The following is a 22,385-nucleotide window of genomic DNA, read 5'->3' as shown; positions in this document are numbered from 1 at the left end:
GAGGATGTCATGATAAGTTAGATATTGAAATCCAATTATAATTTCCTGATGTTGAAAAGAAATCCCATTGGTATGAGGACACAAAAATATGTGCTGCATCTAGCTGACTTGATGTAAGCATAGCATGGTGTAATGGTACATCCTGCCATCTGTGGTTGCCATGGTAACATTTATTGTATCTCCACCTCCAAAGGTCTTCTGCTTCTAAAAATAAATTCCATTTCATTATGAGCAGAGCCAGTGCGGAATGATGCCAGGTACAGACATGCTAAAAGATATCTGCTTTAGTAATGTGCTGATTGAAGGAGGTGTCAGTGAGATAGCTGACCTCTGATTTAGATACAGAACGAGTATGCCTCAAGGAAGGACTGAAACGCAGGCACCACCAGTAAGTCTCCTCTGCTGGGATAATAGTGTTTTTCACTGAATGGTTCTCTGCATGCTCTCAGTATTGATCAGCATCACTCCATCCACCCTGCCTTTAGAGGCTGGGACTGTTTGTGGTGTGGATGAGATTACAGAAGACGGAGGATTAGTCTCTGTGGCACAGGGAAGCAGCTAGTGCGAAAAAATGAGTCTCCATGATGGACGAATGACCAGCAATGGTGACGTGTGTTTGGGAGGCATGAAGATGCGGGATCCCTCAACTCCAACTAAGAAACCTCAATCTGTGAGTCATAACCTTGGTCAGATAATGATGAATTTATTAATATTTATGTTTTTTTTTATAGGACATGTAAGATTATGGATTAGAGAAATCCTCCAACCTATTTGATGTCTGTTTTTTCAATGTAACAACTGAATACAAATTATATTCAGATTCAAATGTTAGTTCTGTGTGTATTTACAGGGGGGTATTTCTGTCAGTGTGGTGGCCAGACAACCTTGATAATGTCTGACAAATTTAGCTCTACTTGCTGCAGGATACAGAACAGATGCAGCAGTGCAGCTACACCAACACAAACACGGTGTACTGAACAGCAACAGGCACATTACCAGAGAATTACACATTACCAGGGAATTACAGCCTAGTACTTATCATGATACTGTACATGCTTTTAGAGACTTCAAATCATTTCAAGCGAAGCAACACTTCAGGCTAGGATGCGGGAGAATGCGATAGCGACTTAGCTTCACTACACCGGATACTAGCTCGCAGCTTACTTACCTGTTGTGGACGTTGGTGTCCTTGTGGTTGTTATTTCAGATCCGTTGTCTCTTTACAAAACCGTTCTGTCCGGCCCATTAATATCCGAGCAGTAAAGTGTGACCGACACATTTCACTTTCAGCTCCTGTGCTTTAATGAGCTCTGAGGAACAGGAAGTAGAAATAGTCATGGTCTGTGTAATACGTTCAATTTCTATATTAACGCAAACTCTTATCACACGTTATTCCCGTGTGATAATATACTGTAACTATAACGCAAGTCACTTTCACTACATCCTACAAAGCATCTACATTCATCCATATTTCATACCAACACTATATACAGAGTCGGCCAATAAAAGAAAATGTTATGATGTATATTATTATATAAATATAATATTAATAATGTTATCATATTTTTATTATATATAACGTATATCATACTGTATCTAAAACCTGGTATTATGTTATTAAAGTGGAAGAGTGTGAGGTCTAATATGTTACTGTTACAGTAAATATGAATTATTCATAACACATTTATTTCCTTACTCACATTTACCCTGCTGTAAATTCAAATTCTGTTTAGATTTATGACTATATAAAGATTAGTCAATCAAATGTACATCGAGTCTGGTTCCTCTCAGTGTTTTTATGACTATACAGCGGGGAAAATAAGTATTTGACACATCAGCATTTTTATCAGTAAGGGGATTTCTAAGTGGGCTATTGACACAACATTTCCACCAGATGTTGCCATCAAGCCAAATATTGAATTCATACAAACAAATCAGAACATTTAATTATACAAGTTAAACCATAATAAATAAAGTGAAATGACACAGGGAATAAGTATTGAATACATGAAGATAACAAGGTGCAAAATGACATAGAAAGCCAGGAGATCACCTGAAATCTGTCAGTATTGATAGAGAAATCCTGTCCCCTATCAGTACTAATTGATATCAGCTGCTTTAGTCCTAATTGATGGCCTATAAAGGCTTCTCATTACCCAGAAGGCACACAGGAAAGACTTCATGATGGGTAAAAGCAAAGAACTCTCTCAAGATCTTCGTAATCTTATCGTTGAAAAGCATTTTGATGGGAATGGTTATAGGTGCATTTCCAGAATGCTGAATGTTCCTGTGAGCACTGTGGGGGCCATTATCCGGAAATGGAAAGAGCATCAGTTCACCATAAACCAGCCACGATCAGGTGCTCCACGCAAGATCCCTGTCCGAGGAGTCCAAAGAATAATCAGGAGAGTTCTCCAAGAGCCAAGAACCACTCGGACAGAACTTCAGGAAGACCTTGCATCAGCAGGTACTGTTGTTTCAAAGAAAACTATAAGCAATGCACTGAACCGCCATGGCATCCATGCACGCTCACCACGCAAGACTCCATTGCTGAACAAAAAGCATGTCAAGGCTCGGTTAAAATTTGCGAAACAGCATTTGGAGAAGCCTGTGGATTATTGGGAGACTATAGTATGGTCAGATGAAAGCAAAATTGAACTTTTTGGCAGTCATTCTACACACCATGTTTGGAGAAGAAATGGCACTGCTCACCACCCCAAGAACACCATACCAACAGTTAAGTTTGGGGGTGGAAGCATCATGGTTTGGGGCTGCTTTTCAGCAAGGGGTACTGGCAGACTTCATATTATTGAAGGCAGGATGAATGGAGAAATGTACCGGGACATTCTGGATAAAAATCTGCTGCCATCTACCAGGAAGCTAAAAATGAAAAGAGGGTGGACATTTCAGCAAGACAATGATCCCAAACACAAGGCCAAGGAAACAATGAAGTGGTTTCAAAGAAAGAAAATCAAGTTGCTTGAATGGCCCAGTCAATCACCTGACCTAAATCCCATAGAAAATCTATGGAGAGAACTGAAGATCAAAGTTCATAAAAGAGGCCCAAGGAACCTTCAAGATTTAAAGACCGTTTGTGTGGAAGAATGGGCCAGAATCACTCCTGAGCAATGCAGACGACTGGTCTATCCATACAAGAGGCGTCCAGAAGCTGTAATCACCAACAAAGGCTTTTCTACAAAGTATTAAATAAAGTGTGTTCAATACTTATTCCCTGTGTCATTGCACTTTATTTAATATGATTCAACTTGTATACTTAAATGTTCTGATTTGTTTGTATGAATTCAATATTTGGCTTGATGGCAACATCTGGTGGAAATGTTGTGTCAATAGTCCACTTAGAAATCCCCTTACTGATAAAAATGCTGATGTGTCAAATACTTATTTTCCCCGCTGTACCTTAGACATATGTAAGTATATTGCCCTCATGCTTATTGTCACAGTAAACAATTGTAGGTTAGCAGAATGTTCTTGGAACGTTATGATTTTTGGGTTCCTAGAACATTTGTCATATATGTCAAGTGCATACTGGGAAAATACAAGATTATGATACAGTATCCTGTTGAGATTACCCTTAAATCAAGGATGCAACTTTGTATGTAAAAAAAAAAAAGCAAATCTCTTAAATTGACTAAAAATCACAGAAATTATATTGTTACATTGTTAAATGTGTTTAACTCATGATCATATCATTATTATTATTAAGTCATTCTCTGTGTTCAGCCCAAGCCTGAAAATGCCATCACCATTGCTGTGTCATCACGTGTCCTCTTCAACATGGATCTGGAGCAGCAGATCTTTGAACAAAAGGGCATGGAGGAGTACCTGAAGTACCAGATTGAACATGAGACTGAACCACTTGCACCAGGACCTGCTTTTCCCTTTATTAAGGTCCAGATCAAAGTCTACAATCTCTCACAAAGCTGTCAATATTCATTTTACAAACCATGATTTATCTATCTCATGAAGTACTTTTTAAGTGGATTTTTTTTCCAATAAATAAGGAGAGATGACAGGAGCCATAATGTGTTCCTTTGGTGTGTCACCTGCAGGCTCTGGAAGCAGTCAATGTGCAGCTGAGAGAACTTTATCCAGACAGTGAAGAGCTCTTTGATATTGTGCTGATGACCAACCATCACGCCAACGTTGGACTCAGACTCATTAACTCAATCAACCATCACAGTAAGTGGAGAGCTCAAAGCAGTGGTGTACAGAATGTCCAGCATCTCACTGTTGTCCCCGACTTATTATCTCTAATATCTAATCTCAAAGTATGTCATGCGTTCATGCTAGAAGCATCTTCTATGTATAATTATTAGTATAAACATACATCAATGTGAAAACCCATGCTTATAATGTTGGGTATAGGGGATGGTGTGTGTTAAGGGAGAAGGAAGTTATTTAAGCAAACATGCTTCCCCATTCCTTGTATAATAATTAGTTGACTGCATTTAGTTTGACAGTGCAACAAATGATTGCACACTTTATAAGTGTCAATAAAATAAATTTCCCTCTGTCTCTCTTAGAACTGTTCATTGAGCGCTTCTGTATGACTGGTGGTAATAGTCCAATTGGGTATTTGAAAGCCTACCACACCAACCTGTATCTGTCTGCTGATTCAAAGAAAGTGATGGAGGCTTTAGCAGAAGGTAAGAATGAAAATCGAACTAAAAGAACTGAAAATTTAGCTCATCCAATTGAAATGTTGTAACTGAATCCTCGGCTCTTATTATCACTAAGGGATTGCAGCAGCCACCATGTTCAAGCCAGAGAAAGTGACGGAGGTGTCAGAGACACAGCTGCGAGTGGCCTTCGATGGAGATGCAGTGCTATTCTCGGATGAGTCAGAGAGGATCTTTAAAACGCAAGGCTTGGATAAATTTTTCGAACATGAAAAAGCCCATGAAAACAAACCACTTGATCATGTAAGAGAGTTGCAGCACACAGAAATATGATCATTTAAAACCACATTTTAATTTAATGTATACCACAGTGCTGTTGAATTTATGATTCCGATTGGTGAAGAGGTAATTAATTTTCCACAACAGCATGAAGCTGATAGTATTTACTGATTCTGTTGAAACACTTTACACACAGACTTGTCAGCTGGTCCATTTATAAGAAAAAAACAAACAAATGTAATTGATATGGTAAACTAAATTTCTCTGGTGAGTCATTGATTTTGTATAAATGGATAACTCTAATGATAAATTGATAAAAAGTACAGTGCTGCCACTGGAATTTAATCATATTTGAAGTAGTTCCTCCACATTGTACCACTCCGTTTTTATTTGTTTTTATTTTTTATAAAAGCATGAATTGACGTGTTTGCTTACATCTTGTATACAGTTATGTTTCTTTTAAATATTTAATGAACAATCCTTGTTGCAAATTCAGAACGAAGCTAAATTGTGTCTTTGCTTTATAGGGTCCACTGAAAGGATTCTTGGAGGCTTTGGGAAAACTGCAAAAGAAATTCTCTGAGAAAGGCCAGCGTATGGACTGTCCTATCCGCACATACCTTGTGACTGCTCGTAGTGCAGCTAGTTCAGGTACACGTGCCCTGAAAACCTTGCGTTCTTGGGGCCTAGAGCCTGATGAAGCCCTTTTTTTGGCTGGAGCACCTAAGGGCCCTATGCTGGCAAAAATCAAGCCCCACATTTTCTTCGATGATCAAATGTTCCATATTGAAGGGGCTGCAGAGCTGGGAACTGTGGCAGCTCACGTTCCATATGGAGTTGCCCAAAAGGTGCCATTAAAGAAATCAAATGACACAAAAACGTGTGAATGAAATAAAAATTTTATTATTGCGTATTGGCATGAAATATGTATTGTCTTGACAAAATTTGTTTTTAGAAGTTGGTGCCTGAATGTTCATAAGAGTGACGTATTGTACCAAGATTGTATGATACTTGATGATACTTCAGTTGTGTTAGCAAAATTGAAATCTGTGAAATCAGGCCCAGCTAAAGAGAAAGAGGATCAAGCCATATATTCTTTGCTGGCTGATTAAATAGAGTAAATTTAATACAGCAACGGATTGTAACAGCACTGTACAGTATGTGCCTTTTAGGTACTACACAACTGTTTGACAAAGAAGTTTGTGCCTCTAATTTTCTATATGAAAATATTTAAAGTTATGACTTGCTGCCTTTGAAGGGTTGGTTATTGATCGAGTATCTATAGAACAGGGAGATCACCCCATAAGATGCTTTATAATGTTGAAAGTTCAGTTTTTGTTAATGTATTGCCTGTGTAAAATGTAAATCTCATGTCTATAAGACTTTTATGTCTTTTAGATTATACTGTGATGCTTGTTTAAATATTTTTTACAAGTGTGTAAGTATGTTTTGTAAAAGTGTCTGCATGTTGCATTGTTATATCTCATACAATATATATGCCAAATTATGTTTCTATGATGTGCAAATGTTATATTGATGTTAAAAAATTTTACCCTGCGAAAGATTTAAGAATCGCTATAACCCTTAGTTAAAGCAAAAAACGCTTATGTGGTGTTTATTCCTGGCCACATTTCTAAGCAATTCTTGCCACGTATGTAGCTAGTCAAAGGGAGTAGTTAGTTCTTAATTTTTTAAATCAGGACAGAATACAAAAAATATATATATTGGTTTACAGTAAAGCCTTCTCTGTGACCACTTTACAATATATGTAAAAAAATATATAATACTGTACATTGTATTATATATCTGAGAATGTATAAGACATACAAAATCTTACAGATATTTTTACAAAAATAAAGCGATGCTCTATATCATCTTAGCAAAATTCTGTGTTCATTCTATTTAATTTTATTTAATTTTATTTGTATAGCAAAAAAAAATTATGGAGGTTTGTATAAAACGTGAATGTGTATGAATCAAAATGATAAGATTGTCCCAGATGAGCAAGCCAAGGGCGACAGCGACAGTTCATTCTTTATGCTCCCTAGCAAATCGAAGCAAATTTTCTTTTCTTTTCTCTCAATTAGACTCACTGATTAATAAGTGGTATTCTTAAGGCTAGGCAAAACAGCTGTTCAGTCCCAATTCTCTGATTTCTTTTCACATTGTACATGTGGAAATGTGCTTACTTTTAATATTAAACACTACTGTTTTTTAAGTGTGATTTTAAGTAATCTGTGATTACGATCATACAAAAATCTTTTCCTACCACTTTTCTTTGTCGAAGATGGAAGAAAAGGTTTTAAAACCTTCCAGGTTTTAATAATGCATTGGTCAGCATTACAGCAATCTCCTTTTCTTTTCTTGATGCAAGCCAATCATTTGACAGCTACTCACTGCATCAGTTAGGGTTAAATAACCTGTTTGGAGCTGAAACATATTTGGCGAGGTAATATAATTTATTTGTTTATTTTGTCTGTTTATGTAGGCTGTGTACACTATTGGGCAAAAGTACACCTGAACATGTTGCCATTCCCCCAATTCTTTTTAAAAAGCGGAAGCATACAATTGTAAAGAATGTTGTAACCTTAAAAATTTCTTTCACTGGAACAAAGGGGTCCAAACCTGTTTCAGTAAGATAGCACCAACATGGACAAAGTAAGGTCCATGATGGCAAGGTTTGTTAAAGAACATGAGTGTTTACATACTTTTGTTCACATATTTGTTTGTTTGCTGACAAATTTATTCATTCACATGATCATGGAGTGGTGTGTTCATCATATGCAGATATAATACTTTTCGCCATAAAATATGATGGCTGTGGCATAAAACCTGAGCCCAATTGTGTGTGGATAGGATGGTCTGCTGTGTTGATTCCTTTCGATGGGAGCAGCTGACCAAATAAGCAACAACAAATAGTTTATAGTTTTGACCAAATTTTTTAATTATCATTTGAGTGAGAAATAAGCATGTTTCTCACACTTAGTGTTCATGGGATGAACCCTAGATCCACTTATGCAGAAAGCAGGTGAATGAAGGAATTAATTATATTGATTAATAGATATATTGACCTAATTCACATTTTGTTCAAGGAAAATCTTTGCACCAGAAATGGATCAGAAATGGATATCACCATTTCTGATTACCAATTACTGCATTATGATGGTACTGTAACACAGCTCAGTGATCCAGGGTTCAATTCCATTTGGTTAAATATAATTTGGCTATGCTAAACTGGCCCTAGATATGAATGATTGACTGGTGTGTGTTTAACTGGTGCCCTGCAACAGACCACCTTCAATCTGGAGTCTGCTTTCCTGCCTAGTGTTTCCAGGATAGGCTCTCCATTTACTGTAATTTAACCCTCAATAGAATAAAGCAAAAAAATTAACATCATTTTTATTTAAGTGCACTATGGAAATAAAGCCTTAGAATCAGGTTTTATTTGCAGTATGTTGAGACACACACAAGGAATTAAATTCTGGCTATTCCCTACATATATGCATTCAAAATGCAACCACTAACACTAATTACCTAGTACAGTTCTGTATTGTTTAGGAATAGACAATGACAGAGAGAAGAATAAAATAAATACAATGTTCTACTAATCACGACTATCCACCTAAAAGGGTATACAAACTGCTATTATTATTTTTTTAAAGATAAGACTAAGGCTGCACAATGGCTTGGTGGTTAGCACAGTCGCCTTGCAACTTGAGGGTCTGGGTTCGATTCCCTCCTCGGATCTGTGTGCATGTGGTTTGCATGTTCTCCCAGTACTTGGTGGGTTTCTTCCAGATACTCCAGTTTCCTCCCACAGTCCAAAGATATGCGATATAGGCAAACTGGCATTTCCAAATTGCCCGTAGTGTGTGAATGTGCGTGTGCCATGCGACGGATTGGTACCCCGTCCAGGGTGTACCCTCTCTCCTGTCTCCTGGGATAGGCTCCAGACGCCATGCAACTCTGTAAACAGGATAAAGCAGGATGGATGGTGAAGTGTTCTCAATTCTATATCTTTGTATTGCACAGCTGTTCTTATTTTCTTATTTACCATATTTTTCATATATGTTTCTTATATTGTATATTTGGTCCTGTACAGTACAGCTGTCTCTAATTTTTCTATATTTTTCATATATGTCTCTTTTATTGCATATTTTATACTGTACAGTTATGTTATGTTATTTTATTTTAATTCTATATTTTATTTTATTCTTTCTTAGTTAAATTTACCTTCTGTTTTCCTTTTCATATTTATTTTTCTATTTCATAGTCTTTTATTTTAAGGTCACGGGCAGTTGTCTAAAGCATTTCACTGCATATCGTACTGTGTATGACTGTGTATGTGACAAATAAAATTTTAATTTGAGTTTGAATTTGAAGTGATGAGTGACTAAGTTTTAGATTTTTGATCATGGTTGATTTTTTTTTATTTCTTTACATTTTTCCTCAAGATCAAGTTCAAGATCATAGCAGTTTGGGATTAAATTCATAAATGCTGGAAAGGCTCGTTTCACTGTCAAAAACATTTTAAAAGCAGTGCAATACTCAGTTGACTACATACCGATTATTTACTTAAGTTTTCTTTTTTTTCTTTTTTTTGAAAAGCGTCATACACTGTTTCCAGTCCTACAGTAACACTGCACACCTAACCAAACACAAATAAAAAATGCAAACTTTCTAAAAAGAAAAAAACAAAACGGGCGTGGTTTTAAAAGAATGGGTAGGACATGTTTGATGTGGACGTTGACTCTGACGTAGGATTTGGATTGTCCCACCCCCTTTCAACTTTTCAAAACATCTGTGTGTAGTGCAGTGTGGAGGCTGGTTTTACTTCTCATAAACAATTCCTGTTTAATGTGTAGTGACTTTCACAGCGCTCAGACTCACATGATTAGTCGCTTGTCACAAGGCGTTGTAGAGGATTCGAGGAGGTTGACGAAACTGAATTTATTTCCCATTTAAAGAGATTTAAAGATTTAGGAATGAACTCAGGAAGATAAATCAGATGCTGTGACTGGTTAAGCACTGAAATATGGCATGTTTGGGAGTCCAGGCTGTTGTCGTGGCACTCGTGTGTGTGTTTGGTGAGTGATCAGTTCATTGTTTCAGATATTAATGGTAAACATGTTCTCTAAATGACAGCAATGAGGTCAGGGACATTAAGGGAGCTTGTCTGTTTTCATTGTTGTTTTCAAACATGTGGTCTTGTTACAAAAGTTTTTCCTCCATGGGAAAATAACATTTATTAAAAGCGAAATGTAACACTGTTTACAAAACATCCTTTACATAACTGCAACTTTTTTGTAAACACACATTCTTAACACATCTGGTGTTGTACATGCGATAATGTGAAATATCTTTTTTTTCCCCCTATGCATGGAAACACCCTGTGGAATCAGAACATGTAATTGTTCCTAGGATTTTACTGGGTCACTAGGTCATACATTTATAATCTCCTTTTCTAGCACACAGTCAGACAGGAGCAGACTGTCTCTGACACAGCGAGATTGACATGACATGATTTTAACACTAAAACACACTTAATGCCCTTTCTTTAAAAAAAAATAAAAATCAAAGCAAATCTGATGTGTTTTGTTGTCCAGACCTGTTGCAATATGTGTAAATACCTACTGAGAATCAGGAGTGTGATGATGAGCAGGTTGTGCAATTGCATATTTCACAATGGACATTTTTTTTGTATATGCATTTATAATGTATTCAAAATTTCCAGAGTTTGGGGAGAGCACAGGAATTGCCGACACTGTCTCTCACTTCTCTCAGCGTCTTTGGACTGTGTCGAAGTCACAAGACTAGGAATAAGTTCATATGTACCACATGCTTAATGTGATTACTTGGACAATAAGGACTCTGTTTCCACCTCAGTTCCCTCAGCACACATTCATTTAGTCATTTCTCAAAATAAAGCCATTTTAATTACTTTAAAATTAATATTTACAACATAAATAAAATAAATCAGAATGAATTGTAATGACATCACATGTATATTTAGCACTGTTTTTCTTTAGCATACAATAATTTTAATTAAATGTTTTAATCAACATGTCCACATGACTAGGACTAGGACTAGGACTAGCTCATTGTAAGATGCACAGCTTAATTGCATTAATTGCTAGTTTGTGGGACATGCTAATCAATTAAACTCTTTATTGTATCCAGGCTAATAATGATCTTAAAACGTGAGTGTGTAATTTGATTGGAGCACCTCATTCTGTTAATCAGTAAATTATACATTGATGCACTGAAAGCTCAGGAGATCAGCCTGACATGATGAGTTTCTTTCAGAACAAGTGAAGCTGTCAGTCTGCTTTAAGAAGTGCTAAAAGAATTATTTGTCTCTGTAGCATCAGAACTTAATGTAAACCTGTTAAAGAAAATATACAGTATTCTGTGTTGGATGTTGATATTATTGAAATGAGTTAAAGAAGAAATGCTGGTGATAGTATTATTTCCTCTGTATGTGTTAATAATAGGAGTGGTAAGGAGTCAGACTACTCTCACCCCCGCTTTGACCGCTTCCACTGTTATCGACAATGTGACCAGCACCACAGTCAGTGAGAATGTCACCACAACTACTCCCATCATGCTCAGCACCACTACGCCTGGCTGCTCAGTCTTCAACACCTCCAGCTGTGAGACCTGTGTACCAGGCACCTACTATGACAGTGGTGCGTATGGCTTATGGTGTAGCGTCATAGCTGTGCATTGTTTTTATAAAAGCTACTGACACACCTGGTTATGTGTTATTGTCAATAATATTGTTATGAAGTTCACATGATCCTAACATACAATATATGAACAAAAGTATGTGAACATGATATCCATATTAGGTGCCAGCACACAAATTGACGTATTTGTACAGTATGCTGTGGCATTAGGATTTGACTTTTCTTGGAACTATCGTGTTCCAGGATGGCCCTGTGGACAAAGTAAAGTCCATAAAGATGGTTTCATGCGCAGAGCTCTGCCCTCACCTCACTGAACATCTTTGAAATAAATAGGAGCACTGATCGCATACCCGGCCACCTCACCTGACATCAGTGCTTGACCTCACTAATGCTCTTGTGGCTATTATAATAATCTTTAGCCCTCTGGGAAGAATTTCCAGTAGATTTTGGAACGTGAATGTAGGGATTTGGTTATTCAGTCACAAACGCATTACAATGTACTGAATTTATCTACCTTATCCCTGGCGAACCATGTCTTTATGTGCTTCACTTTGTGCACAAGTTATTATCATGCTAAAATAGTTAGGTTCCCTTTAGTTCCAGTGAGGAAGAAATTGCAACGCTACGGCAGACACAGACATTCTAGATTATTATGTGATTTCAATTTTATGCCAAAAGTTTGTGAAAACCTACATATGGACGTGATTGATCTTTTGTTCATATGGTGTAACTGTAAAGATAAGAAATATAGAAATATGTTTGCAAGTATGTGCCTAATTGTTTGCATGTATGTGTCTTTATCCTGCCAGAGACCTTGCTGTGTTCATGTTGTCCGGAGCCCGGGCTTTGCATTTTCCCTACAGGCTGTCGTTCCTGCCCACTAGGTTTCTATCAACCGCTAGCTGGCCAGCAGACGTGTCTTCCCTGCACACCAGGCTTCTACACTAAGTAAGTAATCACACATAAACATGAATGACTACTGATCACCCAGTATGATATTATTACCATACCTAGGTGCTAACTTTAATTGTAATTCTGTTAGTGTCATGATTTTGTAAATATTCCAGTTCGATATTTTATTTTGGACATATTTTTCTTACAATTCTAAACAAACATAAGAAATAATTGCCTTTATACCACACAAGATGCTCTGCTGCCTGCCATTGTGTGAGTAGGTTAGAGCACCACCTGTAGGATCAAAGTGGAATAGGAATATTTTACCACCTCAAATGCACAGATACTATATATAAATAAAACATTATTTTAAAAATAGAATTTTGGAGTTAGTGTAGTGATATATTAATTACAGCACAAATGAATCATGATGCAGTGCATAATAGCTGAATAGACCCCCCCCCCCCCATCTATATTAAAGATATACACAGTTAATCTGTGTTTTTCCTGTTTCTCCTCAGTCTCACAGGGAGCTCTGTGTGTCAGGCGTGTCCTCCTGGTTCTTATACCAATGAAAGTGGTTCAGTCTCATGTCAGGCCTGCACACCAGGTAACCATTCACTCTATATATGAACTTCCTATGCACTAAACTATCAATCAAACTATCACTATCAATTAATTAACTTACTTTAAACAACTTTGTAACTTAAGATTTACAGTAGCTGTGGAATTAAAGTTTAGCAATTACTTAGAAAGCATAAAAGATACACATGCATGTGTTTTTTATTTTGTAGGTTTTTATGCATCTAGACAGAACACCACTGTTTGTAACTCGTGTCCCGAGGGCACATACTGCAAGTAAGCTGTGCACCAGGCTCATGTTTTTTTCATTGATACTTTGGCAAAGGCTTATGTTGCTGTAAATAACAGCACATACATTAAGCAAATTCTACTGTATTTGTAAGCTATAAATTCTTCATCATACTAACAGACAACAGTGCTACAATAACATTTTGAATTCCAGCACTATTCAGTAGCTTCAATCTTACACTGGCTGAAGGGCAGAGTCACATGTCTTTTATCCTCTGATTTTAATCAAAGCCACAATAAAGACTGGAAGTCATTTTTATCCTCTGTAAGGTCATGTAGACCTCAATGTCAGTATCATATGACTGACATTACACTTGCATAATCGGTATAATGTTATCTCAAAGTATAATAAATAAAAAAGAATTGTGTCTTCCTGTTTACCAGCTCTTCCAGTTGTGCTCAGTGCCAGATGTGTCCCGTCGGCTCCGAAGCCCTGAAGACTGGCAGCCAGGAGTGTTCTCTGTGTCACCCAGGTAACCAATGTCATCCAACATTATATCACATACTACACAACAGCAGGACTGAATACTTAACCTTTAATGGTCAGAAGGTGTTGATGTTGGTGCTGTCTAGCTGTGCTACAACAGAAATAAAACATGCTGTTACAGTATAGGGGTGATAACGGGGCATACCACTGACCCCCGGAACAGGGAACACCCTGATTTATTTTCCTATAACAGCTTGGCCTGACATGTTTTATACCTTATTCCCTATGCCTTATAAAGCATTATTTTTCCTCACAAAGTTCATAGTTTAAACAGAAACATAACAAGTAACCATAAGTGAAGTAAAATATACGTAAGTCTGATGTGTGGGCTATTAAGATCATGATTTGGACTTTTAAAAAGGACAGTGGTTTGCACTGTGGCCCTCCAGGGTCAAGGGTTTGATTCCCACTGTGGGTCTGTGTGTGCGGAGTTTGCATGTACTCCCCTTGCTTGGTGGGGTTCTTACGGGTATTTTGGTTTCATATCACAGACCAAAGCATGCAGATTGGATCTGCCGTAGTCCGTAATGTGTGTGTCTGGATAGGCTCCAGGCCTCTGCGACCCTGTATACAGGATAAGCGGTATAGAATATGATAAAGATGAAGGATGACTAATTAAAACCTTAAAAGTCTACTTAACACTGTAAACTGCATAATTAAAATGCAGTAACTAACTGCAGCTCTGAGTGAGGAGTAGATGTTAATCCTAGGAGTAAATACTAAACACCTAAGTGTGAGCTCATCTGTTTTTGCAAGTTAACTCATAAAGTGTACTTTTTGTTTGTTCCTTGGTTCCTTGCATGTTAAGTTCAAAAAAGAAGATAAGAAGAACTTGCATGGTACACTGTGCTTATTTTGTTACTTGTGTATGTTGGACAGGCATGCACAGGAACTCTGATCAGAAAGTGTGTCAGATCTGCAGCAGTGGTTTTTATCAGGTCGACTGGGGCCAGAAGAACTGTAACATCTGCCCTGAAGACTACTACTGCCCAGTGAGTGGTTATTACCACATAACACATGCACACTCAGTGACAAATGAACTATTTAACTTAAAGCTTATTTGTAACAGACATCATGATGCAGAGGTTTGAGCAGACCAGAGCCAAAACAAAATGGGTTGAATGAAAATGTATCCATTGTCGTATTTGTTTTAGCTTTTGTTAAGAACATATTGGTTGTTTAATTTAGATAATGCTTTTGTATTCAGTTACATCCTTAATATACAGTACATGTATTAATTCCTAAATACAGTATATTCTCACATACACTATCTGACCAAAAACAGTCACACACTCAAGATTTAATTTGATCACCTTTAACTTTGATTACAACACAATGTGGTGGCTGGTTTATGTGTGATAATGAATCATAATGCTCCCAGAGTCACAGTTTGAGTGTTGGAGTATGGCCGGGACATCAGGAAAGAAAAACATAGATATGACATGGTCATTTAGTACATTCAGGTCATCGCTCTGGAATAGGGTCAATCTAGACTCATCAGACCACATGACCTTTGTCATTGCTTCAAACTACAGTCAAGTGGTTTTTCTATGGCCACACAGCTATGAGTTCTTGAGTATTCTTGAGCTATGAGCTTGAGTTCTTGAGCTATGAGAGCTATGAGTACATGACATTGTGTGTATGGAAATGTTCTTACTTTGACTATTAAACGCTATCTTTTAGCTATTTTTTTTACTGCAGATTTTTTTTTACCATGCAGCTTTACCAAGTGTTTAAGTGCTCTCTATTCATGATTTTTCTTAGTTGTTTTCTTTGCTTGATGCAGCTCAATACATTTAGCCAAGTAATGTATATAGTGTATAACATAATTTAATAATTTCCTATCTTTAATTCGCCTATTTGTCTTACAGAGTCCAGATGTGAATCCAATCAAATGCCCCAGTGATGCGTTTTGCCCTCAGGGCAGCACGGCTCCAGGTTATTGCATGGAGACTTTCTTCAGGAAGGCTGGAGACACCTGCGAGCTTGCTCCTGTCACTATAGCTCTAATTGTCATTGGAGGAGGATGTATGAACATTTAAATATTTCCCATCTAACCATCATGATAAATTAATACAAATATTAACAGATTATATATCTATAATGTACCACTTAATATATGCTCTGTTGATATCCTGTTTTCTTTTTTCAGTGATCCTTCTGTTCTTTGTTGTTCTGGTTTTTCGGAAGAGAAGTGATACAGACAGTGAAATGTCTCTCTCACGTGCACCACTCCTACAGAAGAATCGTCCTTCTTGTCATGTGTATGGAGTTCCATGTGATGCAGATCCAGTGTATGCAGGGTGGTGACATGCTGAAAGGACAGAGAGAAAAACCGAACCTAAAATCCTGTCAAGCTAATGCAAACTCCAATGTTGGACATTTGGACAGCTTCTGATAATATGCTAAATATTTGCAACAGTTTGATAAAGTCCATAGATGTTTTCAGCTGCCAAGGTTTTTTTTTTTTTTTTCTGAAAGTGCACTTAGACAAATCAAAGTGTCTTTGTTATTATGCTTTTTACTGCTGTCTGTTGCACACTGGTTGAATGAGTACAGAGGAGTTTCCTTGTAGAAGTATTTATCCTCTTTTTATTAAGATACGTTTGCCATATGTGACAATTTTTTAAGATTACTGACCTGTTTTGTATTTAACTATTGTTTAATTATTGCACTATGTGGTATTAGATGACATTGTGATTGTGCTGGACCTTTGCCTGTAGGATTGTATTTATTCATTTGTGTCACTTGATATGTTTTAATAACTATAGTACTAAGGAACTGTTTTTTGTTTTGTTATTTTTGGTCTTTTTGGTATTTAAAAAGTTACTGTCATATTTGAACTTTTAAAAGAAGCACAATTGGCCCTGGCTGGAAAATAAACTATGCGCAAGTTGCAAACTAATTCTCATGACTATTACTGTACAAGATTACAACAGCACTTTAGATCAGTGGGATGTTTGGCAGCTCCACCTGCTGTCCATTATGTGTAATTGCGTAAATTTTCTTTCCTTCGGAGACGAGATGATGATAAAGAAAAAGCTATGGTTAGCTAATACAAACCCTGTACTTTTGATGCTTATGTAAATTTGAAGCAGAGTATTTCTGTACATTTACTCAAATACACATGTAAATGGAGAAAATCTACTTTTACTTGAGTAATATTTGCCCTTGGGAGTCTCTACCTTTAGTCAAGTATGGGATTTGGGTACTTTGCCCATCACTGCAAGTTGGGGGAGATCTACAGGGTGAACATGAAGTCCTCTTCAGAATATGTACAGCATGACTTAAACACTATGCTTGATAGACATTACTCACTTTACCGTTGAAAAGAATCAGAGCAGTGTTTCTGTGTAGAGCATAAAGTGTGTGTGTGTGTGTGTGTGAAATTATCTGTGCACACACATAACAGAGAGAGAGAAAATAATAATAATAATGTGGCTGAGCATAGACCTGACCAACTGAAACAACCCAAAATCATAACACTGCTTTCAGAGGCTTCTACAGTGGGCACTATGCAAGGTGGGTGATTCACGTGCTTCCTATCTTACCCTAACGCACCCATCACTTTGTTATAGGGTCAATCTGGACTCATCAGATTACATGACATTTTTTTATTTCTCTAAAATTTAGTTAAGTGATTTTCTTATGGAAACATAGCTGTGGTTCTTACTTTCATTAATGAAACAGCTATAATTTTAACTATTGATTTTTTACCATGAAATTTTACATAGTGTTTAGAAAATCTCTGTTCATGATTTTCTTCCACAACGTTGAGGGTTTTGATAGTGTTGATAATGTAGGGTTCCTTCGAGCAGTAATTTCAAATATCCTTAGTTATTTTCGTTGCTTGATTCAGCCCAATAATTTTAGCCAGGTAATGTATATGTAGCATAATTTAATAATTTCCTATCTTTAATTTAAAACTTATTTGTCTATCCTGTGTAAAGGGGGGACCTGGAGCCCATTCCAGGAAACTTAGAGCACGAGACGGGACAATCCATTGCAGGCCACACACACACACACTCACACACATGCTCATTCACACACTACGTGCTATTTGAGAACACCAATTAGCCTAATTTGTGTTTTTATGGACTGTGGAAGGAATCCCACCAAGCACAGGAAGAACATGCAAACTCCACGCACACAGACGAGAAATTAAAACCTGGAGGTCAAGGACAGACTTTTGTACCCAGCATAAGTTTTGTATAACATCTGTAATAAGGGAAAGACTTCATGTTCACACAGTACTGGGCAACTAGAATAACTGAACTTGTACCATTGTGAAGACTAACTTAGCTCTTGAATGTGGTCTCTCATGCTGTCCATCAACCCTGGAGTCCTGAAGCCCCAGCCCTGACCCTGTACTGCCCTTCATGGCAAATTACAACTGATAAATTAACAATAACAAATACATTTTATTATTATTATTATTATTATTATTATTATTATCCTATATACTTTTTGTTATGAAGACAACCGTTTCGATTCTTATTAGTGTGTTCGGATAGTAACAGTCTGCACTTCGCCTTTTCTCGCGGCGTGCTGTTTGTCCCTGCTGCGCGCACTGTAGGTCAAAGGTCACAGAGATTCAAGATGGCGGCCACCTTGGCTAGGGGACTGTCAGGTAGTGATGCTTTCGTTATTTATATTGTGAAACACGCAAAAAAAAATTTGGTAATTCAATTTGAGTTCGTAAAAGCTATTTGACCAAATGCTGTGGCACAGAGTTGCTTTAGACGTTTGCTCCATATAAATAAGCATGGCTAGCAATGTTAGCATACGCCAAGCAGGTCTGCTATTAGTCTCTGTGTATTAGATAGGCGTCAGTAAAACTAGTTAGTTCCATTTTTTAAAACCCTCTTTTAGACTTAAGTCTTCTGTGAACCTATTTTCTAAACTCTGTCCTCAGGTGTGGTGAGACCCCTGGCGGTTCTGGGACAGTCGTGCTTGACCGGGGCACTCCGAGCTCCGCAGGCTCTTCCTCGCTTCTGTACATTCATTCAGCGACAGTATGGCAGTATTCAGCGACCAGCTTCTCTAAATGCATGTGGTCTCCAACAGCAGACTCTTCTACAACGGTAAGGCCCCCGAAATGAAAATGAACCGTTTACTTTAAAGTTGTGTAAGGATTAAGATGCTCCTAGAAACAGACTTGTTCAGTCTTAAAATACATTAGGATGCATCCGAACATAAATCTGACTCAACTTCTAATGCTACACTGTCCTACTGAAACATTTCACAATGATCTGAACATCTCCTGTTTGACTGCTGTAGATCTACTCAGACGGTTGGACAATCTTTGAACAGTTTTTGAATCACTTCTAGTAAGGCAGTTATAAATCTTTATTTATCGATTAGTTTATTCAAGCAGTAAGAAGCCTAAACATAACTTTGACAAAGATGTGTTTCATTAAGGACAGACCAATCCTGCTTTAAGTATTTTTAAATGATCTTATACATGAGACAATAGTTTGACTAGTGTAAAAAATAAAACACAAACATCCTAGTGTAAGAAAATACTTCATGACCGAGAAGTGTGACATTTTTTCAATTTTCCAGCAGCACATCCCAATTCTTTTTATACCAAAATGATTTGCCAAGAATTATTTTCTTGGTTGATTGATGACTGACCTGACATTATTTTAACCATGTACAGTATGTTTATTGTTGAGGAATACGCAAATTAGTTACTGGTACCACTTACTGTACTTTTCTTTGCTTGACAGGTCCCTCTTTTTTCCTTACTTGAAGTTAATAAATAATGAATTACGTTTTCAGTAATGTTGTCTGTTCCGAATATCCTCGCTAAAACATACTGTTAGAAAAGCCTCCTACTGTTAGAGACTCCTCATGAAAACATATTTATAGAACACACAAATACACAAGTACACAGTTTCTTTGTTAGTTTATGTTTATTAGCCTTAGATTATGCCTCTTGCCCATTGAACAAGTGGTTGAGGGAATTATAACATTAGAAGTAGTGCTTTAATCTAAACATGTGATTTGAGTTTCAGGAGCCAGCTCTACTGCCAGAGCTACTGTTACAGAAAATAAATCAACATCATCTAATTGAAGAAATAAAACACGTTTTTTCAAGTAGCAATAAATCAACAATACTGATCCTGTCATCCATAATGTAATTGAGCAATGACTTAAGAGCTTTTGTTACTAAATCATACAACCATCACCATTGTGATAATTTGCATCACATCGGTCAACAAGTCCATGGCATGAAATTCATGTTATATTGACGCTGATCAGATACACATTTACTTGAATTGGACATTTCAACAGTCATGTCTGACTGTTTGATTAGTTAGACAATAGTTGATGTCTTTCTCATGTCTTTTTGGGGAGTTAGTGGAATCAGAGGGCTGGTGGTTTTTTTTTTTATGTCTTAATATCTCTCCCTGTACAGAGTCTCTCCTCTTGTCCCATCACTGATGCAGCAGCCTTGTAGAAACCTGACCTATTATAGTGTGAAGAAGGGCAAGAGGAAGACAGTGAAAGCTGTGGTGCAGAGGTTTCTGAGGCTGCACTGTGGCCTGTGGGTGAGGAGAAAGGTAAGGCACTACGTCACATGTACTTTGTAAACTTTGTCAAAACTATGAATTTTGGAAACATTTACAAATATATAACATTGAACGGAAGATCTGGCCAGTAAGACATGTTTGCTTTCAGCAAGGCTGAGTTCTTGTCTTTTTCCCTTTTTCCTTTTATCTAATTATAAAAACATATTGTGGTTAATATCAGATTTAATGGAACCCTCAAATTTATGATGTTTAAAAGCAACTGTTAAGTGTCAATTTAATCTAGGGCTGTCAGCATTAATGTTTGTAATTAATTCAAAATACATAATGCAGTAAAATGATTTACAGCAAACGATTCAAATTCCTTAATCCTCCTTAATGTGACGCAGGACGCATCAATTGGAGAAATTCTAGAGCCACGAGGTCATAGATGTGCAAATGAAAACAGTTCCAAGAACGTTTCTAGAATCACAGGCCATTAAATTGAGCTACTTTTCTGGTTCTAAACCTTACACAACCATTTCTGTTAGCACATTTCTTGACTTCTGATTGTAGAATTTGTCCAGTCAGATTTGCCATGTGTCACATTAAGAAAGTGGTTACATTAGTGACATATATGTGCTCCTGTCAAGAGCTACACTTATTAGTAAGTACTTGGGCACAAGAACACACTTCATCGATGACAATTAAGGTTTGCGTTCACTGTTGAAAATGGATGAACCCATTATGTGCGTTAAGGCTTTAATTTTACAACAGCATGCAGACTAACACATCAAAAAATCTACTTACAGCCATAGTTTAAATTCATTTTACAAATGTATCCCTGATTCACAAAGCTCTTCAATGAAATAATTTTGTTTTCAGGCTGGATACAAGAAGAAGCTTTGGAAAAAGTCAGCAGCCAGAAAGAAGCGTTTAAGGGAACACGTGTTCTGCAATAAGACTCAGTGTAAAAAATTAGACAAAATGACGACGTCCTTTTGGAAAAGAAGAAACTGGTACATTAATGATCCTTACCAGAAATACCATGATAGGGTTAACCTGTAGGCCTCCTAAGCACTCTTACTTGTATTAGAAATGTATTGTTCTGTAAAGAAAACGTTTCTGTGTAAAGTGTGTACGTCCAACTATTAAGCTCAACATCCAGAACCACAATGGGGATTGAAGAATCTGCAAATTTAACATTACTAAAAAAATTCATGCATGTTGAAAACCAGTGTTTATAGATTTGTTCTGGTCGCTGTAAAGAGCTGTGATTATTGGAATACACCTGTATCAGACTTTGCCAGAAAATAAAAGAAACTCAAAGAGTCATTGGTATTCTGTCTCCCATTTTAATAACTGATAGTGACACACTTTCCATATGCAGGAGTTGTGACAGAGATCAAGATTATTTCTGTCTTTTTTTCTTTTTTTCCTCACATTATTCAACAGCTTAAAAGAGATTTTTCTGGCCTGCCAGACATGAAAGCTGTGTTTTCAAAAGACCTTTTTTTTTTTTAACAGAGGGGCTGCAAGCTGTGGTGTCCATTAGGAAGAAAGCAAGGTTCAGTCACCCTTATGAAGCACATATTCCTAGCCAATTTTTTTTTTAATTCTCCCTCTTCCAAGGAGGTCAAACAAACAAATGGATACAAATTAACATTATATTAAAGTAAGAAATATTCTGAAAAGTGATAACTCTTAGTCTAAAAAGGCACATTCTCTACGTGAATCATCACTCATTTGCAGGAGTGTTCTTGCAATTAACAAAAATAATCATAATGATAGCTTATAAATCTTATGGTTTTAAGGAGAACATGAAAGACTACAAATTGAATGCTAATCTAGACAATGATATTTTAGTTAGGCTGCTTTTTTTTTTTTTTAATAAGAAAATGTGCCTTTAAAGACTAAAACTCCTGAAACAACATTCAACAAAATCTATTACTACATTTTTATTATTGTAGCATCAGATAATCCTGACAATGATTCTCACAGAGCACTTAAA

General features: G+C 36.9%; 3 protein-coding genes across 4 annotated transcripts; all 3 read left to right on the top strand.

Moving 5' to 3' along the window:
- The first annotated feature begins 104 nt into the window (after positions 1-104).
- On the top strand, positions 105-6,731 carry nt5c1ab (5'-nucleotidase, cytosolic IAb). Of its 2 annotated transcripts, XM_053509344.1 has the most exons (7): positions 105-388; positions 486-670; positions 3,742-3,909; positions 4,071-4,200; positions 4,545-4,667; positions 4,759-4,943; positions 5,447-6,731. In XM_053509344.1, the coding sequence occupies exons 2-7, from the start codon at positions 572-574 to the stop codon at positions 5,807-5,809; spliced, it is 1,068 nt and encodes a 355-aa protein (XP_053365319.1). In that variant the 5' UTR covers positions 105-388; positions 486-571; the 3' UTR covers positions 5,810-6,731. The 2 variants fall into 2 exon arrangements, with proteins under 2 accessions (XP_053365319.1, XP_053365318.1); XM_053509343.1 differs by having other exon boundaries at positions 105-670.
- Positions 6,732-9,748: 3,017 nt separating this feature from the next.
- Positions 9,749-16,481, top strand: si:dkey-21a6.5 (sushi, von Willebrand factor type A, EGF and pentraxin domain-containing protein 1). Its single transcript, XM_053509988.1, has 9 exons — positions 9,749-10,006; positions 11,414-11,608; positions 12,418-12,556; positions 13,024-13,112; positions 13,297-13,360; positions 13,757-13,845; positions 14,739-14,851; positions 15,731-15,887; positions 16,012-16,481. Exons 1-9 carry the CDS (start codon positions 9,955-9,957, stop codon positions 16,167-16,169), a joined length of 1,056 nt encoding a protein of 351 aa, XP_053365963.1. The 5' UTR covers positions 9,749-9,954; the 3' UTR covers positions 16,170-16,481.
- Positions 16,482-18,406: 1,925 nt separating this feature from the next.
- On the top strand, positions 18,407-21,709 carry mrpl35 (mitochondrial ribosomal protein L35). Its single transcript, XM_053509783.1, has 4 exons — positions 18,407-18,489; positions 18,775-18,943; positions 20,284-20,428; positions 21,260-21,709. Exons 1-4 carry the CDS (start codon positions 18,459-18,461, stop codon positions 21,440-21,442), a joined length of 528 nt encoding a protein of 175 aa, XP_053365758.1. The 5' UTR covers positions 18,407-18,458; the 3' UTR covers positions 21,443-21,709.
- The last annotated feature ends 676 nt before the right edge of the window (positions 21,710-22,385 follow it).

The sequence above is a fragment of the Clarias gariepinus genome, chromosome 13, assembly GCF_024256425.1.
Source record: "Clarias gariepinus isolate MV-2021 ecotype Netherlands chromosome 13, CGAR_prim_01v2, whole genome shotgun sequence".
Taxonomy (NCBI): domain Eukaryota; kingdom Metazoa; phylum Chordata; class Actinopteri; order Siluriformes; family Clariidae; genus Clarias; species Clarias gariepinus.
This window is presented reverse-complemented; position numbering and strand designations above follow the sequence as displayed.